Source organism: Syngnathus floridae, chromosome 7 (genome assembly GCF_059516105.1).
Source record: "Syngnathus floridae isolate MCC-2025c chromosome 7, RoL_Sflo_1.0, whole genome shotgun sequence".
NCBI lineage: Eukaryota > Metazoa > Chordata > Actinopteri > Syngnathiformes > Syngnathidae > Syngnathus > Syngnathus floridae.
The window spans coordinates 16950025-16973149 of record NC_142419.1 but is presented as its reverse complement, the minus strand read 5'-3'; the positions used below and the strand labels follow the sequence as shown (position 1 = coordinate 16973149).

General features: G+C 43.2%; 1 protein-coding gene across 1 annotated transcript in view; it reads right to left on the bottom strand.

Annotated features, from left to right (window-relative positions):
* Positions 1 to 23125, bottom strand: part of schip1 (schwannomin interacting protein 1) — a 137379-nt gene that overhangs the window by 28600 nt on the left and 85654 nt on the right. Inside the window, exon 9 of the mRNA XM_088380655.1 lies at positions 7552 to 8298. Coding sequence (XP_088236781.1) covers positions 7552 to 8298 — 747 coding nt within the window. The remainder of the gene's footprint in view (positions 1 to 7551; positions 8299 to 23125) is intronic.

Sequence of the window (23125 nt, the reverse complement as noted above, 5' to 3'; positions counted from 1 at the left end):
CACGGAGTTTATAGTCAATGGGTTAAACGAGGTGGAACGTTTTGTAGGAAAGGGCAAAAAGACTACCAAGAAGCTGCTGCTGCTCAGCCTCAACATGAAGCAATGTATTTTTAATACCATGCCCACGCAGTGAATCATATTTTTATTGGAGCTAGCTGTTTGAGAGTACATTTGGTGCGTGTAACGATTCAAATCATCTTAGCTACTACTTGATTAATATTATATCATCAAATATACGCTTCTTTCGTAGTAATGATACACAGTTTATATTATTTTGTTTTTAACGATGCCATTTGTTCAGCATGTATCTGTATTGATTTTGTTCGGGGCAAGGAGAGATGTGCCCCACCAGATGGTTTTTCATTTTTTACTACGTTGATATGTTTTAATTATTGATACAGAGATGCAATTAAATTAAAAAATGACTATCTATAGTTGACCTCATTTCAATAGCTTCATCGCTGCGACATTTTGACATTTAAATAACGTAGGGGGCGTGGCCTATGGGGCAGTTTTTGAGGTGCCCTATGAAAACTGCCCAGCAACAATAAAAAATTTTTTTAGAATAAATATTTTTGTGCTCAAAATTATTTTCAGTTAAGACTGAAGCTTTTTATTTTGCTAAATCACGACTGAAATGGTGGAGAGTGGTGCAGTCACCTGACTTCACTGGTGGAGAGAAAAAACACGTTTGTTGGATTTACATCAAAAAGTCTGGCCATTGATTGCCTCAACATGAAAGCAGTGAATAAAAATTCACACACCACACAGATTCAACATCTTTGATGTACGCTTCCATATCAGGACCCCCCGTCCCATTACCATGGCAGCAACCGAGTCCAAAGTTCCCCCCCTGCTGCCCTTCACACGGTTGTCAAGGTTACAATCTTGAACCACTGCACAGGTGGATACAAACACAGCATCTCTTTAAAATTAGCACAGAAAAAAACCCAGCATTGACCTGCCATCAGGCTTCAAGCGTGACTTTCAAATGGTGACCACAGTTTAGCACATCAAATCACTGGTGGGTAGAGTTAAACGCCAATGCTGACAGGAAAGCCAACGCAAAGAGCGGAGAAAAGAGAACGGATCTTCATACCGCCTGAAACGTGGAATGTAAATTATGCATGCGCGGAGTTGGGCGCTCACTTTTAAGTGCGTCGCTCTCGCTGCCAGGGAGCGTAGCAGCGCTTCCTCTCATCCCACACAGCAACACACACACATCAGGAAATGTGTGTTTAACTCCAACCGTGTGGGTGTATTTATAGATGCAAACAAAAATGATGAATACTTAAACAAGAGGCAATGACGAGTATTGCGCTAGTTGGTTGCAGGAAACTCTGCAAAGTGGCTGCTATTTTACATACTGGGGAATTACTCAACTCAGCAAGTTTGAACTGATTGTCATTGGAAAGATAAAATACGAGTAGAGTATTGCAGTAATTGCTCTATAATGGCCGATCAATGCAGTTAATGTGTTGCTAGTATATTTCTGGGCTGAAGGGTATTATATGATTATTATTATAGGCCCACCGGGAAAACGCCTGTTCACATCCTAGTTGCATTTGAATAAAATATTCCAAATAAAAAAAAATTATATATATATATATATATATATAAAGATTTTTTTAAATATATATATATATATATATAGTTTTATTTTAAATGATTGATGCATTTCAGTGGAAACCACCTTTGCCCCCTTTGCCAATCATCCCCTTCCCTCCTCCGGCTGCTAATTGCCTGTAACTACACTTGCTTCCTTTTCATTCATCCCCTCCATCGTTCCCGTTCTTGCCCGTGTGCACCCGCGGCCTCGCCATCCCTCACAGCGGGAGTGATGGCAGTCCAGATGCTTTTAGCACGCTGACATTTTGTGCCAGTGCAGAAACACTGCATAGCGAAGCAGGTTGGCTCAGTGTGAGGGCGGGAGCTTGGCGGTAATGAGCTCGCTCTGACAGAGAGGAAAGGAGTGTGTGCATGTGTGTGTGTGTGCCTGTGTGTGTGTGGCGTTCATTCACCAGAGTCGCTCTAATGAGGCCTGCGGTTGGTCGTGGAAAGACTGAGCCTGCTGTGACCACCAGGCTGTAGTGATACTTCACTTTTTGAAATGTGTCCCAACATGTGACTACCAACTGGGTTAAAGACTGACAGGCCGACAATTACACTTGCGAGTCGACGCTATACTTCACGAGGGAGGGGCTACCAGTCAAAACAGCAGCTTGAAGTGTAATTACGACAAAGTCGGCGGGAAAACGTGCAGCGATTCCCCAAAAGTGATACAATTGACGGGGTAAAGAGCTCCATCCATCCATCCATCCATCCATCCATCCATCCATCCATCCATCCATCCATCCATCCATCCATCCATCCATCCATCCATCCATCCATCCATCCATCCATCCATCCATCCATCCATCCATCCATCCATCCATCCATCCATCCATCCATCCATCCATCCATCCATCCATCCATCCATCCAAATCCATGACTAAAAGGGTCCTGTATATTAATCAAAAACAATAAATAGCCCCAAAAGATAAAAACATGCTTTTCTATTTATTGGACTGTGTGCAATGAGATGAAGTGATCCTCTCAGAGGCAACAGATGAAGTGCTCAGCATGCTCTAGTGCACTGCAGCACACACACACACACACGAACCCACAAAACATTGCAACCAAAATATCCTCCTTTTGATCACAGCCTTTGCACGTACATGCGTATGTGCGTGTTTTTAAACACGACTTACATATATTCTTGGCCTCCTCTAAACACGCCAAGTTTACGGCCCACTTCTCCGCCTCACACACCAAAACTCTATAATTAGGTACAGAGTCGAGCAGTTTCAAACTGCAGCTCCACCCGAATGAATGTTTCTACACACAAGTCCACTATAAGCATCATTCCTTGACTTTCCATTCCCTTTCCATTCAAATTCAATTTAGCCATTAGCAAGCCTGCCAGTGTTTTGTGTCTTCATCTTTGGGGACCGTGCGGCATGTATGGACTTGTGTCAAAGCGACGACATGAGAGGCCGTCTCCTCGCTGCAGCAAATAAATCCCCATTTCCTCCACAGTGCACTCTGACACTCACAGCCGGCGTCCCTCTTTGATAGTATTTTGGAATTGTGTGGGGAGGGTCTAAATGGAGGGTAGCAAATGCCCTCCTGCTGTATCTTGGCTCGGTGAGAACATGAAAGCTTCCTGACAGACAGAATAAAAGCAATTAGCAAAGTTCACAAGCTTGCTTAGAGGTGATGTTTGGAAGAGAGAGTTCACAATGGATTCATGTGGCGTGGATTTACCAAGGCAACCGTGTTTACAGTTTGTTTACATGTTAGGAGTGATTATCTGAAGGTAAAAGCGAACTTTGACAGCAGATAAGAAGAAAAATCTGTCATTAAAAGCCAAACTTCACGACCCGGTGAGTTTTAAAGGTCAGTTTCTTCCGCTGTCTTGTTATATCATAATTTTATCCACTGGATGGAAAAAAAAAGAAATAGTTGCGTGGATTGACATACACGTGTGTCATATTTGATGACTAAGCCGGCCGGCTCGACTTGACGTCCACAAGTCGGCACACATGGCTACCTTTGTACACACAACCCCAACAGACAACGTGTCATAAGAGAAGAATGCGAAGCCTGAAGCTATGAAAATCCGCCGGAAACTTTTTTTGCCCGACGACTCGTCCTTAAAGCATTTCATTGATTTGTTTTTCGGTTCAATAATAGAAAAAGTCAAAGCGGGCTTTACCTGAGTTACGTGCCCGGCTGGCTGTGAGGAATCCAAGGTTAAAGTTAGATGAAAAATAATCCACTGACAAAAAACAAAAGAGGGAAAAACCCTGAAACAAAGTTGGCCGACCAGCAAACTATCACGAAGGGGGAAAAGATATCCTTTCATATGATAAGGTGTGTGTTTGGAGACAGCATAACTCTGAAGCAGAGGCGGTGCAAGTGTGTGTGAGCTGGAGGGCCGGGCGTGTTTCAGTCGGTGGCACACACACACACCCAGACACATGCAAACACACGCACATTAAGAGCAATATATGGGCGTTGAAGGAAACACCAGAGCCTGAGGGGTCACTTTGTATACCTGGTTGCCCCTTGGCCCCTCCCACTTTCTCACCACACTGAAAAAGTTAACTTTTCATCTCGTGTCTGGCTATTCATTCTCCTTCCAGGACCTTTCAACCCTCGACGTGGCGTGGCCTTGAGAACTGAGAGTAGTTGTTATGGTATTATTGTAGAGATTGCTACTTTTGCTGAACTGCAACATAATCACAGGGTTTTGCAAACTACAGCTTCGCTCTGAGTTTTGTCGCTCGGCTCAGATCACTGGCGGAGCTAGGATTTTTTTCTTTTCTCTGTGAAACAATCAAAACCATTTTTTTTTTCCTCAGAAAATGCTGCTAAAATGTCATTATATGGGACGTGGGGAAATCAGAAAATACCCAAAAGTCAATTATCTGGCCTGGCACCCGAGGCTGTCCAGGCATAATTAAGGGCTGGGGGGGCAGTGCCCTCCGTGACCCTCTAACCGAGCTAAAAATAAAATCCATTAGATTTTAATGGGAGATTATTTTTGACCAAGAGAACAAGGTTGAGTTTTTTTTGTGTGTACAAAGGTAGAAGGCCTCATTTAGACCTGCAGCTGGATTTTGCAAGAAAGAATCGCCTGCAAGCATGGAGATTATCTTCATTCACCATAGAAGAGAAGCAGGTAAACCAAGAGCTGAAGAACGTGAGCCGCCTCGGAAAGATAATATTATTGTTTCTTTTTCCACAGCGAGGGGCTTAATGGCGGGTTAGAGGTTCAGGTCCCGTCGGGCCTCTCTCTGCCACGCGCCTCCGGAGTTCATTAGAAACAAATGACAAAAAGAGGTCAGTCGATCCCCGCCCTCGCTAGCTCGCTCAGCCTGGAGGCCCACGCTGAGATTGGAGCAGTTCAAAACCCCGCCCAAGATAAACACACCTGCATCAAGATGACTTCATTCATGCAAACTGGACAGGAGGCTAACTCTTTCCTTGTTGCCATGGAGATGTGGACAGAAGGAGGATCTTGAACATGCTGGTCAGACGCAACGTAGCCACAAGGAACAAAATGACCGCGACAAATTAGAAGCCTTGGGCTGTTTGTTCTGCACTTTTTTTTTTCTTCTGAAGCTTTACTGAAGCATGCATCTCGCACACACACACACACACACACACACACTCCTTCCAACCCATACAGGAACACGCCCATCGTCTAGCCATGAAGTCCCACCAGGCCACGTGTCTAAATATTTAATAGCATTTTAAAAGCACCCCCGACTCGCTACCCCCTTACTTACGCTCTTCTCCTCCCTTTTGGGTAAGTCCTGCCAATTTAAGGATTAAGACATTCAGATGTCTCCTGGTATAGCAAAAAAAAAAAAAAAGTCCATCCCATTTTTGCCAACACTACAATATTTTAAATAGTCTTGTAATAATTATTTAGCATGTGAAAAGTTAATTTGTGCTAGGTTAATTCATTGTGGGGCTGTTTTGGTGTGTGGGCCATGGCCACCAGGGGGCAGACTACTACAGACTGTCAGATATACAGTACACGAGAGATACTGCAGTAATACAATCTGAGGATAAAGAATATATGCCAATTATCTTTATTTATGTTTAGTTGAACAGCAAATGTGTGTATAGTTAAGCTAGAGAGTCCCATTTATTTGCAGTTTGGACAAATGTGTCTTTTTCAGGAGTCAGTATAAGAGTCTCCAGAAGTTTCCAAGACGACCACAAGAAGTATTTGGCAACTCTGAGCAGCAGCTCACGTCAGCACATGCCTGACCTCCACCATCGTTCGTTATGGTAACAAAAGCCGTGTTCGGCATTAGCCAGAATCACCCCGGTGAAATTATCGGGTTCACTGAGGGTCAACGCAAGATTCCCCCTCAAGCGGAAGTTCAGAGATAAGACTTGACAAAAGGCATCCCGATTGAACAGATAGAAAAAGAATCCTTAAATAAACACTGAAGTCGATCTCTGCTGTCGTGAAGCGTATCTCCTCATCTTCTGCAGTTTCTTATCAGGACTGCAGAATAAATGTAAGGTTTGTTTTTGTTCACTTGGAGCTTTAGTTTGATCTATTTCTTATCATGAGTACGCCAGCAGGACAAGCTATCAAAATGTGTTGGAAGATTGGAAGATCTACATCACTGCAGAAGGGCTTCTCAAAAATTTGAGGGTCAGTTTCCACCTCGCAGCACCATCACACATGCCACGTGGCCTTGCGCGGCTTTAAGATATCTTCTCCCTTCCGCTCTCTTATCGTTCCTCCTCACATCTCCCACCGCATTCCTGACATGCCTCAGGGAGACGAAGGGGGTGGGGTGGTGGTCTAGTGGGGGAGGATCATAACACTCTCACAATGGCACCGGCTGCAGCCATTGTCCGTGTGCACTGAGGAAAAGGCCTTGGTGCTTGCAGAGCAAACGAAAGTCACATCTGCTATAACAGCATTCAAACAAGCCCATTCAACAGCGTTTAGTGATTCTCTTCTGCAGACAATTTTATCTCCAAGCGATGTCCTTTTGGAGCAGCGGAGAAGATAAATCTATTCAGGCTGGGGATTGCAACAAACTGATCTCATGAGAATGCAAGTAAATCCTCCAAACCTTGCGGCTTGGTGTCTCTCTGTCAACCTGCCAATGCAACACCGCCATCTACTGGTAGAAGCGCCACAAAACCACAACAGATTATTCCTTCAGTTTAAACTTGCGTTGTAGAAATTTGAGTGCTGTATGGTGCCAGTGACCTCACCTCACAAAAAGTAGCAGTGTGACAGCTAGAATTAGGCAACAGCTATTTAAAAAAAAAAAAAAAAAAGAGTAACCCAATTGAAGCAAAACTGACAAAACTATGAAATTACAGGTTGACTGTTTTAAATAACCGCATAGATTTACTTTTAGGTCTGCTAGCTTAATGCTAACACATAATGGAAAACACCATAGACAAGCTATTAAGTATCCTCATTCTTAAAAGAATTCAATGGATATTTGAATACAAACGGTGCAGCAACATAGGTGGACTGACAATATAATAATACTCAAGCTGACTTATTTAAAGCGCCCACTGGTGGTCAATTCTAATGAACATCCTCGAGGTGAAACAGCCATGTGTCCTGATACTTTTGTGCATATACAAGCTCCGTCATGCAAGACCCAATCAATCCGCTTGGCTGCACCTTGCCCGGCTACGTGTATTTCCTGTTCCGGATGCGTTGAGTCACATCCTACCCGCTGCCTTCACTCCCCTCCAGCTGTGCAGCCTCGACTTCCATGACGGCCAGGTTAACAGCCGGGTCAACATAGCTTAGCGCTACATTAGCTCACTAATCCCTGTTCTTCACTCCAGCTAACCCAACCTTGTGTATCTCCAGTCCATCTGACACGGATAAGTGCTGGATTAGAGTGGCCCACCGGAGCTTGGGAACACTGAGGCAAAGCGCGTGTGAAAAAAATAGAAGCTTTTGATGCAGGAAAACATAAAAGGAAGGAAAAAATGCGCACTCACTGAGGTGTAGCAGGTTTTGCCGACGATGTGGTTCTGGTTGTAATTGAGGTTCTGGTTCTGCTGTTCTCTGCACTGCAGCCCCGCCAGGTGCCTCTCCAGGGCTGCCCAGTCCATGGTGGGGAGAGTCTCTTCCTCTATATTTTCCTCTTCTCTGTAAGCTCCCATCCGTCCCACGGTCCCAACACCACCTCCGCCGCCCCCGCCGGTGCTGCGGCTCCCCCTGCCTTGGCTGAAGCTTTTGTACCTGGGCTTGGAAGTCCCTGTGAGTCCCCCCTGCGGTGTACCAGGGGAGTGGAGCGGGTTACTGCCAGGCAGAATCACATTCCCATTTTGTTTAAGTTCCTCAGGGACGGCGGCGTTGGTGGTGGCCGGAAGCGGCGGAACAGACTTCACATCCTGCAATTCTTGGCCCAGGCCGCGGCTGCTCTTCCTGTAGCCCTCGCTGACCTCCTCGTGTCTTTCCACACCACCTCCGCCTTCCTCCTGACCGGGAGCCTGCGGAGAAGCGCAGTCATCCCCGTACTCGCTCTCCCACTCCTCCATCACCTTCTTCTTATACTCTTGGTAGTCCTCGTCTTCCTCATAGTCCTCAAGGGTGACAAGGTCCAGAGATGGGGACGACTTGTAGTCATCCAGCGTGGGCAGGTCAGGAGAAGGAGAGCAGGGAGTAACTTTGTTGGAGTTGGACTCTGAGCTGGAGCGACTGGACGCGTCGCTCCCCAGGTCCATGCCATCCTCCCGGTAGTCCTGCAGAAACACAAAGGAAGTCAAATGATCAAATTATTGGGCTCATGTAGCTTTTCCAAGCATTTGTCAAATTTTTCCTTTGAGGATTTTAAATCTAAGTACGAGTCATTTTTCATATCGCTAATCCTCATTAGGGTCACGAGAGAGCTAAAGCTTCTCCTGGCTGACTTTGGGCTGGAGGCGGGCTATACTGGCTCTTAGCCAATCACAGGGGAGATGTTGTGCCAATACATATAAAAGGTATTAAAAGTAGGGACTCAATTTGCAGATATGTTCCTGAACCACAGAAGTAGTTAAAAGTTACAACGAGCTATTCAAAGCCAGAAAGAGCAGAAAATCTGCCTGGTAGCTTGAGTCCCACACCCTCATACTTTCCACTTCCTGTCCAGCAGGAACTTCCTGCCTGCTTATAATTTTGCAGGCTAGCCTCTTTTTTGGGCCATTGATTTTTGTAAACATTTCCTTTGGAAAGAGCGTAGCAACAACACAAAGCTAACCAGCTTCCGATGAGTGACGCGAACGTGTCACCGCGTCTCGCCGATACGCCGACATGCTCCGGCGGATGCTTCGGCGTAACCTTGACTCTCCGCTCTACCCCCCCACCGCTCCTCTTTCTGCAATCACCACCTGACTGATTAGTTCACAGGTAATGAAAACGTCCTGGCTGTTTACAACCCTTCACAGATCTCTGACCTGAGCGCTCCCTCGCATCCGTCAGGGAGGTGCCAAATTTCTGTGCGGCGCGCCTGTAAATTTATGATACCTTTCCTAAGAGAGCTACATTAAGAGTTGCCCTAAAAAACAAAATGATGCATGAAGATGGAGTATGATCGCTTAGGACTGCTTCTAGTAAGAGAGGCTGTCTGATGCAGAGATAAAAATATTATTAGTCATCATTTCCAGCATCAAGCCTTTCGGGCAGGAGAGGAAATTTACAGCCACCGGACACTTCATTAGGGACACTGCACTAGAACAAAATGGGATCCACAGCAGGAGATATTCTTTAAACCATAATCATTATTGTCTTTCTCATGTTTTCGGAATCAGGATCAATCATAATGACGGCTGTTTCTAATATTAGTTTTAGCTTCATGATCAAGACTGTATTAGAAACGTTGATGTTTTTAATACCACTACTCAATATTAATGCTGTATATGGGTTGTGTCAGAAAAGTTCCAGGACTGATGTCACAAATGATGTTTCAAATCCATCATTGGTTGTTCCAGCACACTGATGTTCTTCTCCGCCAGGAATTGTCAGATGCTTAGCGGATTGTGAGAATCATCGTCAAGTTGTTCTGCCTCATTTGTGGCACTGGATGAAGCCAACGCCAACATGGAGTTTGAAAGGCATGGAACTTTTCTGACATCTCCATAAACATCTCCATGTCCCACTACGACTATCAATTTGAAGGAACAAAATATTAGAAACACATCTCGGCAATTATTAAAGACACCTCCACATTTAATTGAATGTAGTAAATCAGTGGCAATTAGAACGGATCTTAATTACCTTTGGAAAAACAGATTGATTTTGATGGTATTGGATATTCTAAGCTTAATTGTGTCACTTCAAAAATTGCAAAACTCGTATATGGAACGTGGAAGTGACTTCATGCAAACACTGCTGAAGCTAAATGCTCTCCCATTAAAGCAGAGCAACATTGCAGTAAACGTGTCCCCGCCCCCCGCACCCCCCCCCACCACCATCCACATGGGTGGATCCCTGATGTATGTGCATAACTGTTTTACAAGGGACTCTTTGCCCTCTACATTTGGCATTTTTACTGCCAACGTCCACGAGCTGCCACATTTTAAGGTTATTGCGTTTGTATCCTAACGATTATTTTGACTGTAAACTATGCAGTACTGAAATCAACCTTACCGAGGTGGTCAGCAAACGCACCACGCAAGTCACCATCCCAATGTGGTGCTGCTTTCCCCTCGGCTTTGTAAACCTGCTAAAAACTACAAACAGAAGCCCCCCCCCTTTTTTTTAGGCTCTCAAAAAGTGAGAAGACCGCTTTGCGCTGCTCCCAAAACGCCGGTTGTCTCTCCACAAAAAAGTCCTAATCGGATTTGTGCAGCCTCCAAACAGAACAGCGTCTGGCTCTCTCCAAAAAAAATAAAAAAAAAAAGACTCTGAACCGAAACCAAGCAAAAGCGCACGATTGGTGAACTCGAATGCAATATTGTAATCAGGTAAAGTGCCTGTTTATGAGAGAATGAATGGGAGAGGGGAGAGAGGAAGGGAGGGAGGGAGAAAAGGCGCTGCAAGACGGCATCGTGGAGCTAAAAGCTGATCCGCGGTGGGATTAACCAACACCATGCACACACACACACACAGCCTGGATTTTGTTTGGCCACCTAAACCGGCTACATGCACACTGACAGCTGCATCGACCCCCCGCGTCCCCCTCCCCAATTTAAATCGTTGTGACTCGGTTCTTTGCACAAAACAAGGTGTGAGGGGGGGGGGGGGGGGGCACCGTCGCATCCGCCCTATAGTGACATGTGTGCACGTGTGACATCACCTCCTGCACCTTTCTGAATGAAAAACACGCATTTCATTCTAAACCAATTTGCGGAGTCATTCACCGGGGAACGTTATGATGTAATGTTATTCCCTAAACTCCCAAGAGGAACCCGACACCCCCACAACACACACGCACGCACGCGCACGCAGGCGCCGGCAATGACAGAAACGCCCATATGAGCTTCCTTCCCCCGGCATGCATGCAACCCAAGGCAAATTTGACGTTTCTACTCACTGTCATCATCTTGCAAGCTTTCACCCCCCCGCCGCGCGTCTCAAGACATCGTCAAAGTGTACAAATCACAGCTCCGAGGCTCTTCCCACTTGTCCCCCCCGGCAGGAAGCGGCGCGGCAGCGGCTGATGATGAATCCTAAAGGCTGCTGCTGGCGGTGCCGGCTCGGACACCCAAATGACAGACAGCCAGGCGAGGATGAGGACATCTGTGTCCGCGCATCGCCGCGTTAGTGGCGTGCGCTCGGGAGAAACGCCAATCAACGAAGGAATAAATGTTATGGTTTTAAATCCAAAAGGGCTCGCTCCTTGCACGCGCGCCCAGCTCCGTGCGTCCTCGTGGAGTGGAAGGAGAGCGCCTACGCACGCTCAGTGGGTCCGTACAACTGAAGTTATGTTGTCCACCCTTCTTAAAAATAAATATAAAAACAAATAAATCCTCTTCCTCAAAAGCGGTGTGCACGTCTGGACTGTGTGAGAAAAGTGACGACAGAAGACAAGCACTGACCTTGCAAATGGTAGAGAGAGAGTGAGAGAGAGAGAGAGAGAGGGCGGGAGACGGAGAGGGAGGGCAGTGAGGGAGAGGAAACTATTTGGGTGAATTATTAAACACTTGTGCTGTTCTGAATTTAGAGCCTCTTCGTCGTGTGTTATTGCATCGACTCTTTGGAGTCAAAGTGGATTCAACAATAACAACGCACAAAATTGGACCCACCCAGGAAGTTGCTTCAATTTGTTTTGCAGATAAACAACCCGATTTGACCAAGGTAAAAAAAATGATACCCAACTGGACGATAATTTGATATATTTTCACTGACTGCAAAATCCATTTTATTCTGTTCTTAACGCTCAACTCAGCTAGCCAGCTAACTTTATAGCCGTTGTTAAAGTTATCATTGCCACAATGTAAAATGATAAGAGGCCATCGGGGGCCCTTTTCCAAAATATCTCACTAGGCTTGCCTCTCCGCCAACCCACGCATTTACAAGATGATGATTAAAGAATTGGATCAGCATCCCCCCCGAGCGCCGCTGTGCCGGGAATCTCTCCGCGAGTCACTTTGCTTCTGCTCCGGGAAAGATTTCTATTTGTTGGAGGGGCACGAGAAGTCCTCCGATACGGTGCGCTAAATGTAGAATAGCGACCCAGTTCATCCACGTAATAACCGACCGGTACTTCAAACACCCCTGACTGGGTCTCACCCAGCACTACAGCGGGGGTGGAACCAACTGGGATTTACCCCCACCCCTCCAAAGTAAAGACAGCAGGAGCCCATTCCCCATCTCTCATGCTTTCCACTCGCTTATCAACCCGTCCTCTTCACTATATTTCCCCCGATTCCCTAAACGCTACTTGGCAATAGGCAAGAAAAGTGAAGAGTGGTAAAGTCATCTGAGGCCACTTGACTTTTTTTTTTTTCTTTTTTCGTCTTGACAGAATATGAGCAAGCGGAGTTTATATGCTCTCCGGACAATTCAGTGGCACTTATATGTCAAGATATTGTTCAGCCCGTAGTGTACATGCTTCACTTTTGTCCATTCTATTTTTTGCTTAGCCGTTGTGGGGGTTCCAAAAGTAGGTAACCGAGTTCCATGAAACTTGGGTGGTTGAGTGGACAGGCAAGAAATTTGTTGGTCCTTTTATTTCAAAATCAATTTCTGCAATACTTTATAGAGCTGGTGTGTTTTGATCACCTTTGTTGATTAGTTAGCTCGCAAAAAAAAAAAAGAAACATTAAAACTGGGGTATCAAAATTCTTTTTTAAATCTAGATGAATTTCCAAATGAATCTCTTTGGGCTGATTAATTTGATATTTTATTTTACAATGCTGCCACCTACAGGACTGGAGTGGAACAGGCGTGATCTGTATTCATTTGCAAGCCATGCTTTTTTCCTGCTCTACAGAAAATATCTTGAATAATGCATGAATCCTAATGACTCAAGTCAAGCCACTGCTTAAGGTAAGCATTTTTCCATTCAGTCTCCCTCTCATCATTGAATTACTTCACATCATCGCAGAATGAGGACGATTAGGACCTTTTATGTACTTGAAGTTGCACAGATGGGCCACTGGAAGTTCCCCCATCAGATCAAGCCTGAGGCGTGACATCTGTCAAAGTGACATTCAATTGGATTTGACTTCTCGCCAATGGTCAAAACAAGGTATCGGCTACGACATCTATCGGAAAGCTTCTCCCAGCTCCAAAGCGGCAGTCCATCCACTGCGCCTATCTTCTGGCAGCAATCACTGAAGGCCCATTACTGACAGACAGATAAGAGCAGAGAAATGAATACGGCTTAGATAACACCGAAAAGTCGGAACATCTTCCTCTGCTTATATCCGTCTCGCGGGTTCAGTCCTGACAGACAGTGAAAAATTAAAACTGTCTGGGTCTTGTCAGGAACTCACCAACTCTAACGGAGAGACACCAAAAGTGACCTTGGAGGTTTTTTTGCTCTCTCTTCAAATATAGCAGAAAATAAAGAGTGAGAAACTTCAGGCCAGGCTTGCCAAATAGAAAAACCAGAATTTGCACCTTTGAAGGGGACAAAAAGGAGCCCCGTGCATCTGGGTGAGTTCATCGGGCCGCAGCCTGTTGATGATGAATAGAGACGTCAGACGGGCACAATAAAGGTCGGATCCTTTAACTGGCTGACTGACCTGCCTTTTTAAATAGAATGGCTGACCAAACCATTGAGAGCAGCCATCAATCTCTTTCCTGAAACACAATGATGATTTAGCCCCATTCAAGTCAATGGGCACGAGAAATCGCTTTGCCGGACTTTTGCATTAAGTATCTGACTAGTCGTTTATATATATGCATAAAAAAAGAATATATATACATATATGTATGTATTCTCTGTTGATGTCCCAATGCTTTTAGTGAATTATATTGCGTGGCAGTAATATATTGATCTCTCCTTCTATATTCTCCATCCAGACAGCAATTTCACTTGGTAACCAAGTGTGAAATGAATTGCGAGAGTAACATCTTGCTCAGTGTTGGACAAATACGCTCAGCTATTAGATGCATTTAAATGTGAGGCATATATAACTCAAAGAATGAATCAGTCACATTTGTGGACTGGATTAGAGAAGCAAAAAAGGACAGTTAGCCTGATGCTAACATTTATCTAGCTCTGTATTCATCAAAACTCCTCAAACTCAAGTAGCAATTCTCCAAGATACTTTCAAATCAAGGCAAGGAACAAAGGGGAATAAATGTGATGAAGGGCCAGATATGATTACAAAGAGCGCATTAGCGTCCAGCGAGATGGGCAATAACGACGCTAAAGTCAACAACAATCACAGCGGAGAGCAAGATCGTGATTGACCTGTTTGTCTCCAAAGTGATGGCGAGAAAGACATTTGAGGTTACAAGTGAGGCCATAATCATTAAGACAAGTCCGGTCAAGTTTAACAAATGACAAGAAGCATCAGAATGAGGATCATCTCGCAATTTTGATGCACACAGAAAAAAAAAAAAAAATAATTCAATCATTCTTAATACGATAGGGATGCTAAATTCAAGACCTGCTTTCCCCCTGTGGACTGCATCCAGCAGAGTTGGGAAAAGTCATCCAAGTCGTTAATGAAGTTATGACCGCCATCGTTTGCAGTGACTGAGGATCTTATCGCCTTCGAGATATGGCAGAGACCTCCCCGAGACCCATTTGGACTGCGGCACACTAATTCTAATTAGAGCAAAAGAATGAGACCAGCCAGGAGAGGCTTCCCGCCGGGCACTGTGTACAGTTATTGAGGACCTTCTTTAGGAATCATCAGGGTCATGTTGGGATTGAAAGAAATTTGCATTTTCTCCTTTCCCTAATTAACCAGCACTGTTAAAATGAATTACCCTCTCTGGCCAGAAATATAATATACTGAGTAAAACTGAAGATCTACTTTTGAAAACGAGACACCAGTTAAAAACAAACAAAAAAAATCAATCTTGCAATGATGTTAATTGAAATTTGGATTTTCACTTTTGGTGGAGGTCAAATAAATTCACAATTGGAGATTTTTGTTGATTTTATTGCAGAATAGAAGCTCTAAGAGCTGATTTGCGTTTTTCAGTACAGAGTACTGTAAATGTCTAAAATATTTATGCACATGCTCCCATTGCTGATCACGACAATTCACGCTTGATTGCTTAGAGTACGGCATATAGAAAAGGTCAACCTTTATATTATTTTGTTATTTCCGTTAATCGAATGGCGGCCGAGCCGCGCCCATATTAAACAGTGGTACAAAAAATAGATAAATAAAATCTACTCTGCAGTCTTGGTCTGAGCACCATTAATTACTCAGTGTCACTTTACTGTTCATTCAGCTGTCATATTATCTTTCCATTTTACATATATGAGTAAATTAAATTTTCTGGGATAATTTTTTTTTTTTTAATTTGATTACTTGTCTTCAATCCACAAGATTATTTGATTTCAATTTTCAGACCTAATGAGTTTATTCTCACAGGGTCAACATTAGGTTATTTCTTTAACTCACTGGAATAGGCACAGTCTTCTTGGTATTATTATAGTGTAGTTCGTCCGGATGTCGCATGACGGAAAATAATCGTCAACGGGAGGGAAGGGGTTGCCGGTGGCCGAACATTCAAAAATTCATTCATGTTCGAAAAAGTTAGTAATACTTTTGGGAAGCATATTCGCCGCCTCGCCCCAGAGCAGACATTCAAAGATTATCTGAAAATGAAATAATTAAGGGCAAAGGGAAGGAATTGAGATCAGATTATGCTAGTTAGCGCCCTAATAGCCACCTTTTATCAGCGGATTACTGTCCATAATATAACCGTCGTGATTAGAGCTAATCCATGAGCACGGATAATAGAGAATCAGTCAATAGATTGCCGGCGTTTGAATGAAAATGCTCGCTTGCTTCCTGTATTTACATCTGCCAAGCTTCCCAGAGAGATAAACGAGCGTCCCTGTGGCGATCGCTCGGCCGTCGCGCAATCGGCGAGCGAGTCTTACGATTAAACGATAGCGACAAATTCACTCCTTGATGATAAATGCACTTGTTGAAGCCGAAATATTTTCTCTTGAGGGAAAAAAGCCAATCTGGTAATAGATGCAGATACTTTGGCTGAGAAGACGTTTGAGGCGGAATCAATCTGGGAGTTAAAGTTGTTTTCCATGATGTTTTGGTTGCAAATACACCTGGAGGAGAGGCTCGTTACCTCCTAACTTCCTTGTTATTTGCCACAAGCCTCTCCTGACACGTCATCATCCTCACCGGCCCGAATCTCTTCTCGCTTCTGCTACTTTTGTATTGGGCCTCTCGCTTCATCTTCCACCACTTTCTCCTTCGGGCGCTCCTAGGTGGTCACGCGTGCTTCACGCAGCGTGAGAGATAGTCGCTGAAAGGGCTCCGAGGGTAAATAGGCCTAGGTGGCGGCCCAAGGGGAGATGATTGGCGGAGGAAACCCACGGACAAGGAATCAGTGAGTAAATGGAGCCTGCAATAGGGTGTGGTGAATCATTCAGGAGCTTGACAACAGAGTATGACATCACTAGGGGCGAGGATTTGCGTGCATGCAAAGTGAAGTTAACCCAAAAATGGAGTAGAAAAAGAAGTTTTAGGGACTACATAATTAACAGCAGAACATGAATAAATTGATGAATGATTTACAGTAAAATTTAGAAAATTGGGTCGTGCTGATATATATATATATATATATATATATATATATATTTTTAAATATATTGTATATTTTTTTATATATGTATAAATATATTGATGAATGAATATTTATAGTAAAATTTAGAAAATTGGGTAATGCAGATTTTATATATAAAATATATATATATATATATATAAATTGAAAGAAATTTCAAATTATATATTTATATATATATTTATATATAAATATATATATATATCTTTTTAAATATATTATATATTTTTTTAATATATGTATATATATATTGATGAATGAATATTTATAGTAGAATTTAGAAAATTGGGTAATGCTGATTTTATATATATATAAAAATATATATATATAAATTGAAAGAAATTTTAAATAATATATTATATATATATTTATATATAAAAATATATATATATTTGTTATATATATTTGTATATACATTTTGCTGCCGAAACCTGCCGCACCGTGGGCTCTTCCGTCCCATAAGAACACGAGATGAGGAGGCTGCGAAGGAGTGTGCAGGACTGCCCTCATTTTATGTAAACATACTGCAATTTTAATGGACGCTAACGTCCTTGGCAATCCCCCCATGTCATGACAGGAGGCGATGGAGAACGTGGGAGGCTCTCAGAGCATTTTGCTCCTCTGACTATCAATTCCGGTCTGCTTTTCCAACCCGTCCACTCTTTCGCTCAATGCCCAACCACCCATCTTCTTCCAGCTAAGGTCTACTCACGCATGTTATCACTAAGCTGGCAGCATTAGAGTTTACAGAGGAATTATTTTGCCCCAAAATGCTCCCCTGGTGCCGTCTTACTCGCCACAACTGCAGTTTTACAGCTATTGCTCCACAAGCTTCCTCCGTAATATCATCCATTCCCGGCATCCATTTATATGTGCGGTAATTTCTTCCCTCGCCGCTTTTCTGCGAGCAGCGCGAGCTTTCAAACAGGTGTGACGGGTTTCGATTTCTCACACAATCAAGTCACCTCTTCCCCAACGGTGAGCCCGGAGAGCGGCAAACTCCATAAATCTGCAACGGAGGCCACGGCGGGCTACGCTCCAGGTTTGCCGGATGACAACATTGCACTTCTAGGCAACAGCTTTTGCTCGACAGGATTCTGTTTGAATGGCTATAAAAGATGGAGTGAGTGTCGTTAAGCTAGCACGCACAAATAAACACTCCTCAGGCTGACAAAAAAAAAAAAATCACAGGACTCCCAGAATGAACGTTTATCCAAATATCCTTCCAAAACTACCCATCTGGCAGAATAAACAAAAAAAGATCATAATTGAGGTTTTTTCATTTTTTTGCATGACTGCATTTATATGAAGAAGGTGTATAATCGTAGGCTAAATGGTTTGCAATCAACGTCGGTGCGCTTTATTATTTACGCCTGTCACACACGATAAGCTGAGAGGCAAACAGAAGAGAGGAAGGAACAAAATGGATGAGAAGCTGCAATTTCACCCACTGAGTGATACCATTTTCGAACTTGTATTTTCTGGTATAAAACTGTCATTTAAGTTGGAACAACTACTAAATATAAATTATTGACATTTATGGCAACAATGTGTTTGCTCCAAAACAACTAGCTGAGTTTTTTTCTTTCTTTCTTTAAATTAGGGGACAATAAAAGGGTCTTTGTTAAAAACATGGGAAAGCTAATTTTCACATTGTGAAAATTAAAATATTTTCTTTAAATTAATTTTAAACAATAAGCTAATTTTCACTAATATTTGTTTAAATAATTTTAAAAATGGGATTTTTTTTTTTATTTAAGTTTTTTGCCTTGAAATTTTGAGCTCACCAACTTTTTTCAAAAGGCAATCTGATTTTGAAATGTGGTGCTGTGGATGCCCCTGGTGACCCACCCCTCTTGCGCGCCACTGCTTTTAAGTGTGGGGAAGTTATTCCCTCCCTTTGTTCTTTCCGATTTAATTATTTTCCTCTCACTCAACTCACCAGCTCATTTGGGACATACATAGAAAAACAAACATGAAGCACTGAGGCGGAATCCTTGCGTCTTTGTACGTCTAGGGATTACACTACAAGATCTCACCATAAAAAAAAAAACACTGGAGCGTATTGTCTCACATACACAGTTATAAAAAGAAGTTTGATAGTCGTCACGGATATGTCGACACGTTTGTTCTTGTGGGATGTAAAAACCTTGAGATGACAGCGAGTGGTCGTCACACAGCAAAACAAACAAAAAAGATTAAGGAATTTCCATACGACAATTTACTTGTGTTTGGTCCCAAATGCAAAAAAATGTTGTGTTGGAATTTCACATTCCTAGCGGCCCATTGTGAGCAAGGTGAGAACGTGGCGGAACTGAATTCTAATCAGAGCGATAAGGTCAACGGAGTAATCCCGGCCCGCTCAAATGTCACAACCACCCCCCTCTCGGACACGGCCCCCCGCACACGCTATCACAACATCCCGCTATTGATCATGCACTAATTAGGAATGGATGAGGGCCGATGTTATACTACGGGATAGTGTTTAATCACACGCATGCACACACGAATAGCCTATTTAGCATACACCGTTTTACGGTCATAAAACGATGAGTGATCACGACCTCCATTGACCTGGCGCACAAAAACAGATGAAAGTAAGTAAGAAGCGGCGTCACACATTTTCCCGAACTTCACCCGCCGAGCTGGGAGGAGATAAGCGAGCGACTTACTTCCTCACGACAGACACGAGCCCGGTTTACGCACGCTCGACACAAAGGTGACCTTCTGGGTGGCATCAGACTGACAGCGAGAACCAACGACCTTGGTTTGAGAAGCAATCCGAAAATTTTCGTTTTAACGTGTTTCTAGCCAGTCATCAGTAAAAAGTACACTCAGTCACCCAAGCAGTTATTTCCGGTGTTAAACGCGCTAGCAGCGACAATCGTAGATTAGCTTAGCAATTAGCATAGCTTCTCATTTCATCAGATTGATAGTTACGAGTGGAGGCTATGATTAATGACTTTGAGGGGACCCTGCAAAATGTTTTAGCCGTAGCAGTAGCTAGCCAAAGAGCTAGCTAGCTGGTGACCATTTGCCTACACATTTAAAACCATCAATGAAGAGAACCAGTGCAGAAAGTACTCAAATATATCTAAAAAACGAGAGACTCTTTACAAGACGCTTTGTCAAGCTAATAAAAAGATATGAAGAGTCAAAAGAATGCCTGGAGAGAAGCTGCCATGTCAAAAGAGATTGCGCACATGTAAACAAAATCAGTTTGAAGGATTTTTATATACCATATATCGTAAGCAGAGGAGTGTCAAACGGCTTCATTTGCATCGAGTCGCTATTCATGTCAGCATTATGGGATTTCATAGAACAGCTTGATTGATGAGCATTCATTTCTTTGCTGACATTATTAAAGTCATTAACATTTTAACCAGCTACATGTTGGTCAGAAGGCCGACGGGAAGGAGAAAAATGCTAGCGTAGGCGGCGCTGTCACCTCTGATTCATTCAAACAGCGTTTTGTCATTGCTTAAACTGTACGTCAACTTTTGTACCCCCACCTTTGATTGACGTTCCTCCTAATTTTGCTTTGTTTCCCTACCTTTGTTCTGCAGTTTTGCCTCATTGAAGTCAATTACCCCGAAACCACTTTTATAAGCCGCGAGCTAGCGCTGTGCTGACTAAGACGCACATTATCCTCACATCCGCCGAGGATCACAAACAATAGCGCATTTCGGCAAGCCTCAAACAACACGTAAACAAACGGGAAAATACAGTTATCGGCTGCGATGATCGACCGCGGCCTTTAAATATGCACTGTGAAATAACGCCGGACGGAAGCCGGAGAAACAAAATGCAGGGGCATTACAGAATGCATAAGATGCGACGTAATTATACCACCTCTGGTGAAGGTTGCTGCACTCGGAGAAATGGATTAGGTAGATTACATTTGCACTTGACTGATTCTGTTCGGGTCCCTGCCGGTGACGAGAGCGCATTTTATTTACGTCTTCTCACTGAGAAAGACTGAGTAGATCTCAAGCTATCTTGCCGAAGCAAAAATAAAAAAAATTGAAATAAATATCAAAAATAAAAATAAAAAATAAATGAAAATGAAAAAATTATCTTCTCGCTGAGAAAGACTATCTTGCCGAAGCAAAAATAAAAAAAATTGAAATAAATATCAAAAATAAAAATAAATAATAAATTAAAATAAAAAAATAATCTTCTCACTGAGAAAGACTTAGTAGATCTCAAGCTATCTGCCGAAGCAAAAATAAAAAATTGAAATAACCATAAAAATAAAAAATAAATTAAAATAATATAAAATATAAAATAAAAAAATAAAATAAAATAGAGTGCCTCGTTGTCTGCCCTGAGTGCCCCACGGAGAAACATGCAGATGGGTGAAACCGAACACAGCGGCTTGTGTTTCCCAGTCATGTGTCCTAATCTAAAAATAGTCACCATGCACACCGAGAGCACCAGAAGGCCTCTGCACCACACCGCATCAACGACAACGTGTCAACATCATCCTCGAATGTGCTTCACGTGGTCACATGTCCGCACCAGGCAACAGGCTCTATTTTAGCCGCCGACGCAAATCTTGTCCCCGCTCCCGTTTCACTTCATGGACTAGAATGGATGGCTTCTCTCACTCCCCTCAGGGGACGACGGCGGGGCTGCCGGGTTGTCAGGCTGCCGCGTCCTCCGAGACTCGGGGTAGGTGCCCCCTCGGGGATGGACGGTGAGCCGAAGAAATGAGGAAGTAGACGACGGTTGTAGACTACGAGGAGGAAAGTACAGAAAGTCCAACGCCACCATTCTCTGACCTAATTCCCTGTTCCTGAGAGCCATCTATTCTCAGACAATTCAAGCAGATACAACACGTTCCCACACAAAGACGCACCGTTCGCTTTACTGCCATCTCTGCTGCAATTCTCTGATAAGAAAACGGACAATCAAACTTTATAGTATGAAGACAAAGAGTTTTTGTGTGCCAGGCTGCCACGGAGCAGGCTTCGGGGCCCGAAAGAATAAAGCCAAGATTGAGATGTTACATGATGATGTCAAGTGACTGTTTGGCTCATGAATACACAAAACTAGTATTTCCTAAAAAAACAGTCTGGATTTAATATTATTCACTTGTAGCTGCCATTCACAAATCAAAGAGGCGGACAGAAACATGGCATCATTCTTCATATATGTGCCGGTATAGAGTGTGTGTTAGTTTAGCTGTGTGTGTGTGTGTGTCCGTCGCCTTGAGCATCAGTAGCGGCCAGCCTCTCTCTGGGGCCCATCTGTGTAACCATAGTGATTGAACAGTCCCCATCTCTGTCTGTGAATCTAGCCTTCCCCGTGGGCTGCAACGTGTGTGTGTGTGTGTGTGTGTGTGTGTGGTTTTCCCACAGGCAACAACACACAGGTTGGTGGTGATGAATTCATTATAAGAGCTCATTAATTTCCCTTAAACTGCTACTGGCTACCACCCACTGTCCTGAGGATATTATTTATTTTCTATTATTTTTTTTGGGGTAAAATGCATTTTGGTCTGTGTGTGTGTGCACATGTGTGTGTGTGTGATGCGCACTTGGCAGGTGTGAGAAAGTCTTGGCAACATTGCACACATGCATACTGGGAGTGGTCATTGCAAAACTGCAACTGCATAAATTATGTTATTAAATTTAATATTCTGCTGATGTTTGCAATTATTCAGGAGGAAGAAAATAGTTTTTTTTAAAAAACAAGTGACAGCAATTAGACATCTAGTGCCAAATCTCCGATTTTACGATCACGTTTCATATTATTTAAGTGGACTTGAGCTTTAAGTCATAAATATTATAATAAAGGGCAAAAATCTTTTCAAGTGTGCATACTTGGACTAAGCAATCATTTCCTGTCTTTGCATGAATAATGTAGAGAACTGAAAATGATACATTTGACCTGCTGCGAAGTGAACAAGGAAATATTTCGATCCATCGGTTTGAGTGTATTTTCAATTACTGACATCGAAAATCCAAAACCCCCAACTTTGCTTTTGTTGGTCTTTCGACAAAAGTATGGTCAAAATATTACAAGCAGAAGCAACTGTTAATATAATTCACTGCAATTTGGCACCACGACAAACTGCCATTATAAACACCGTCAAATCAATACTACTCTGACAATGTAATAAAAACTAAGCATTATTATCTTTACAAAGGCAGATTCTATATTGGATTTCTTACACTATCCAGCTAATATCATTGCCGGTGTGTCTCGTGGCATTTTTGTGTCTGTTTGCGATATAAAATAAACAGCGACTCTTGGTCAGCACAATAGTTGAGATGCAGATAGGAGGTGTTATCAAGAGAGCTTCTTCTCGCAATGTCCACCCTCTCTGCTGACAAGCCTCTTTTCTTTTTTTTTTTT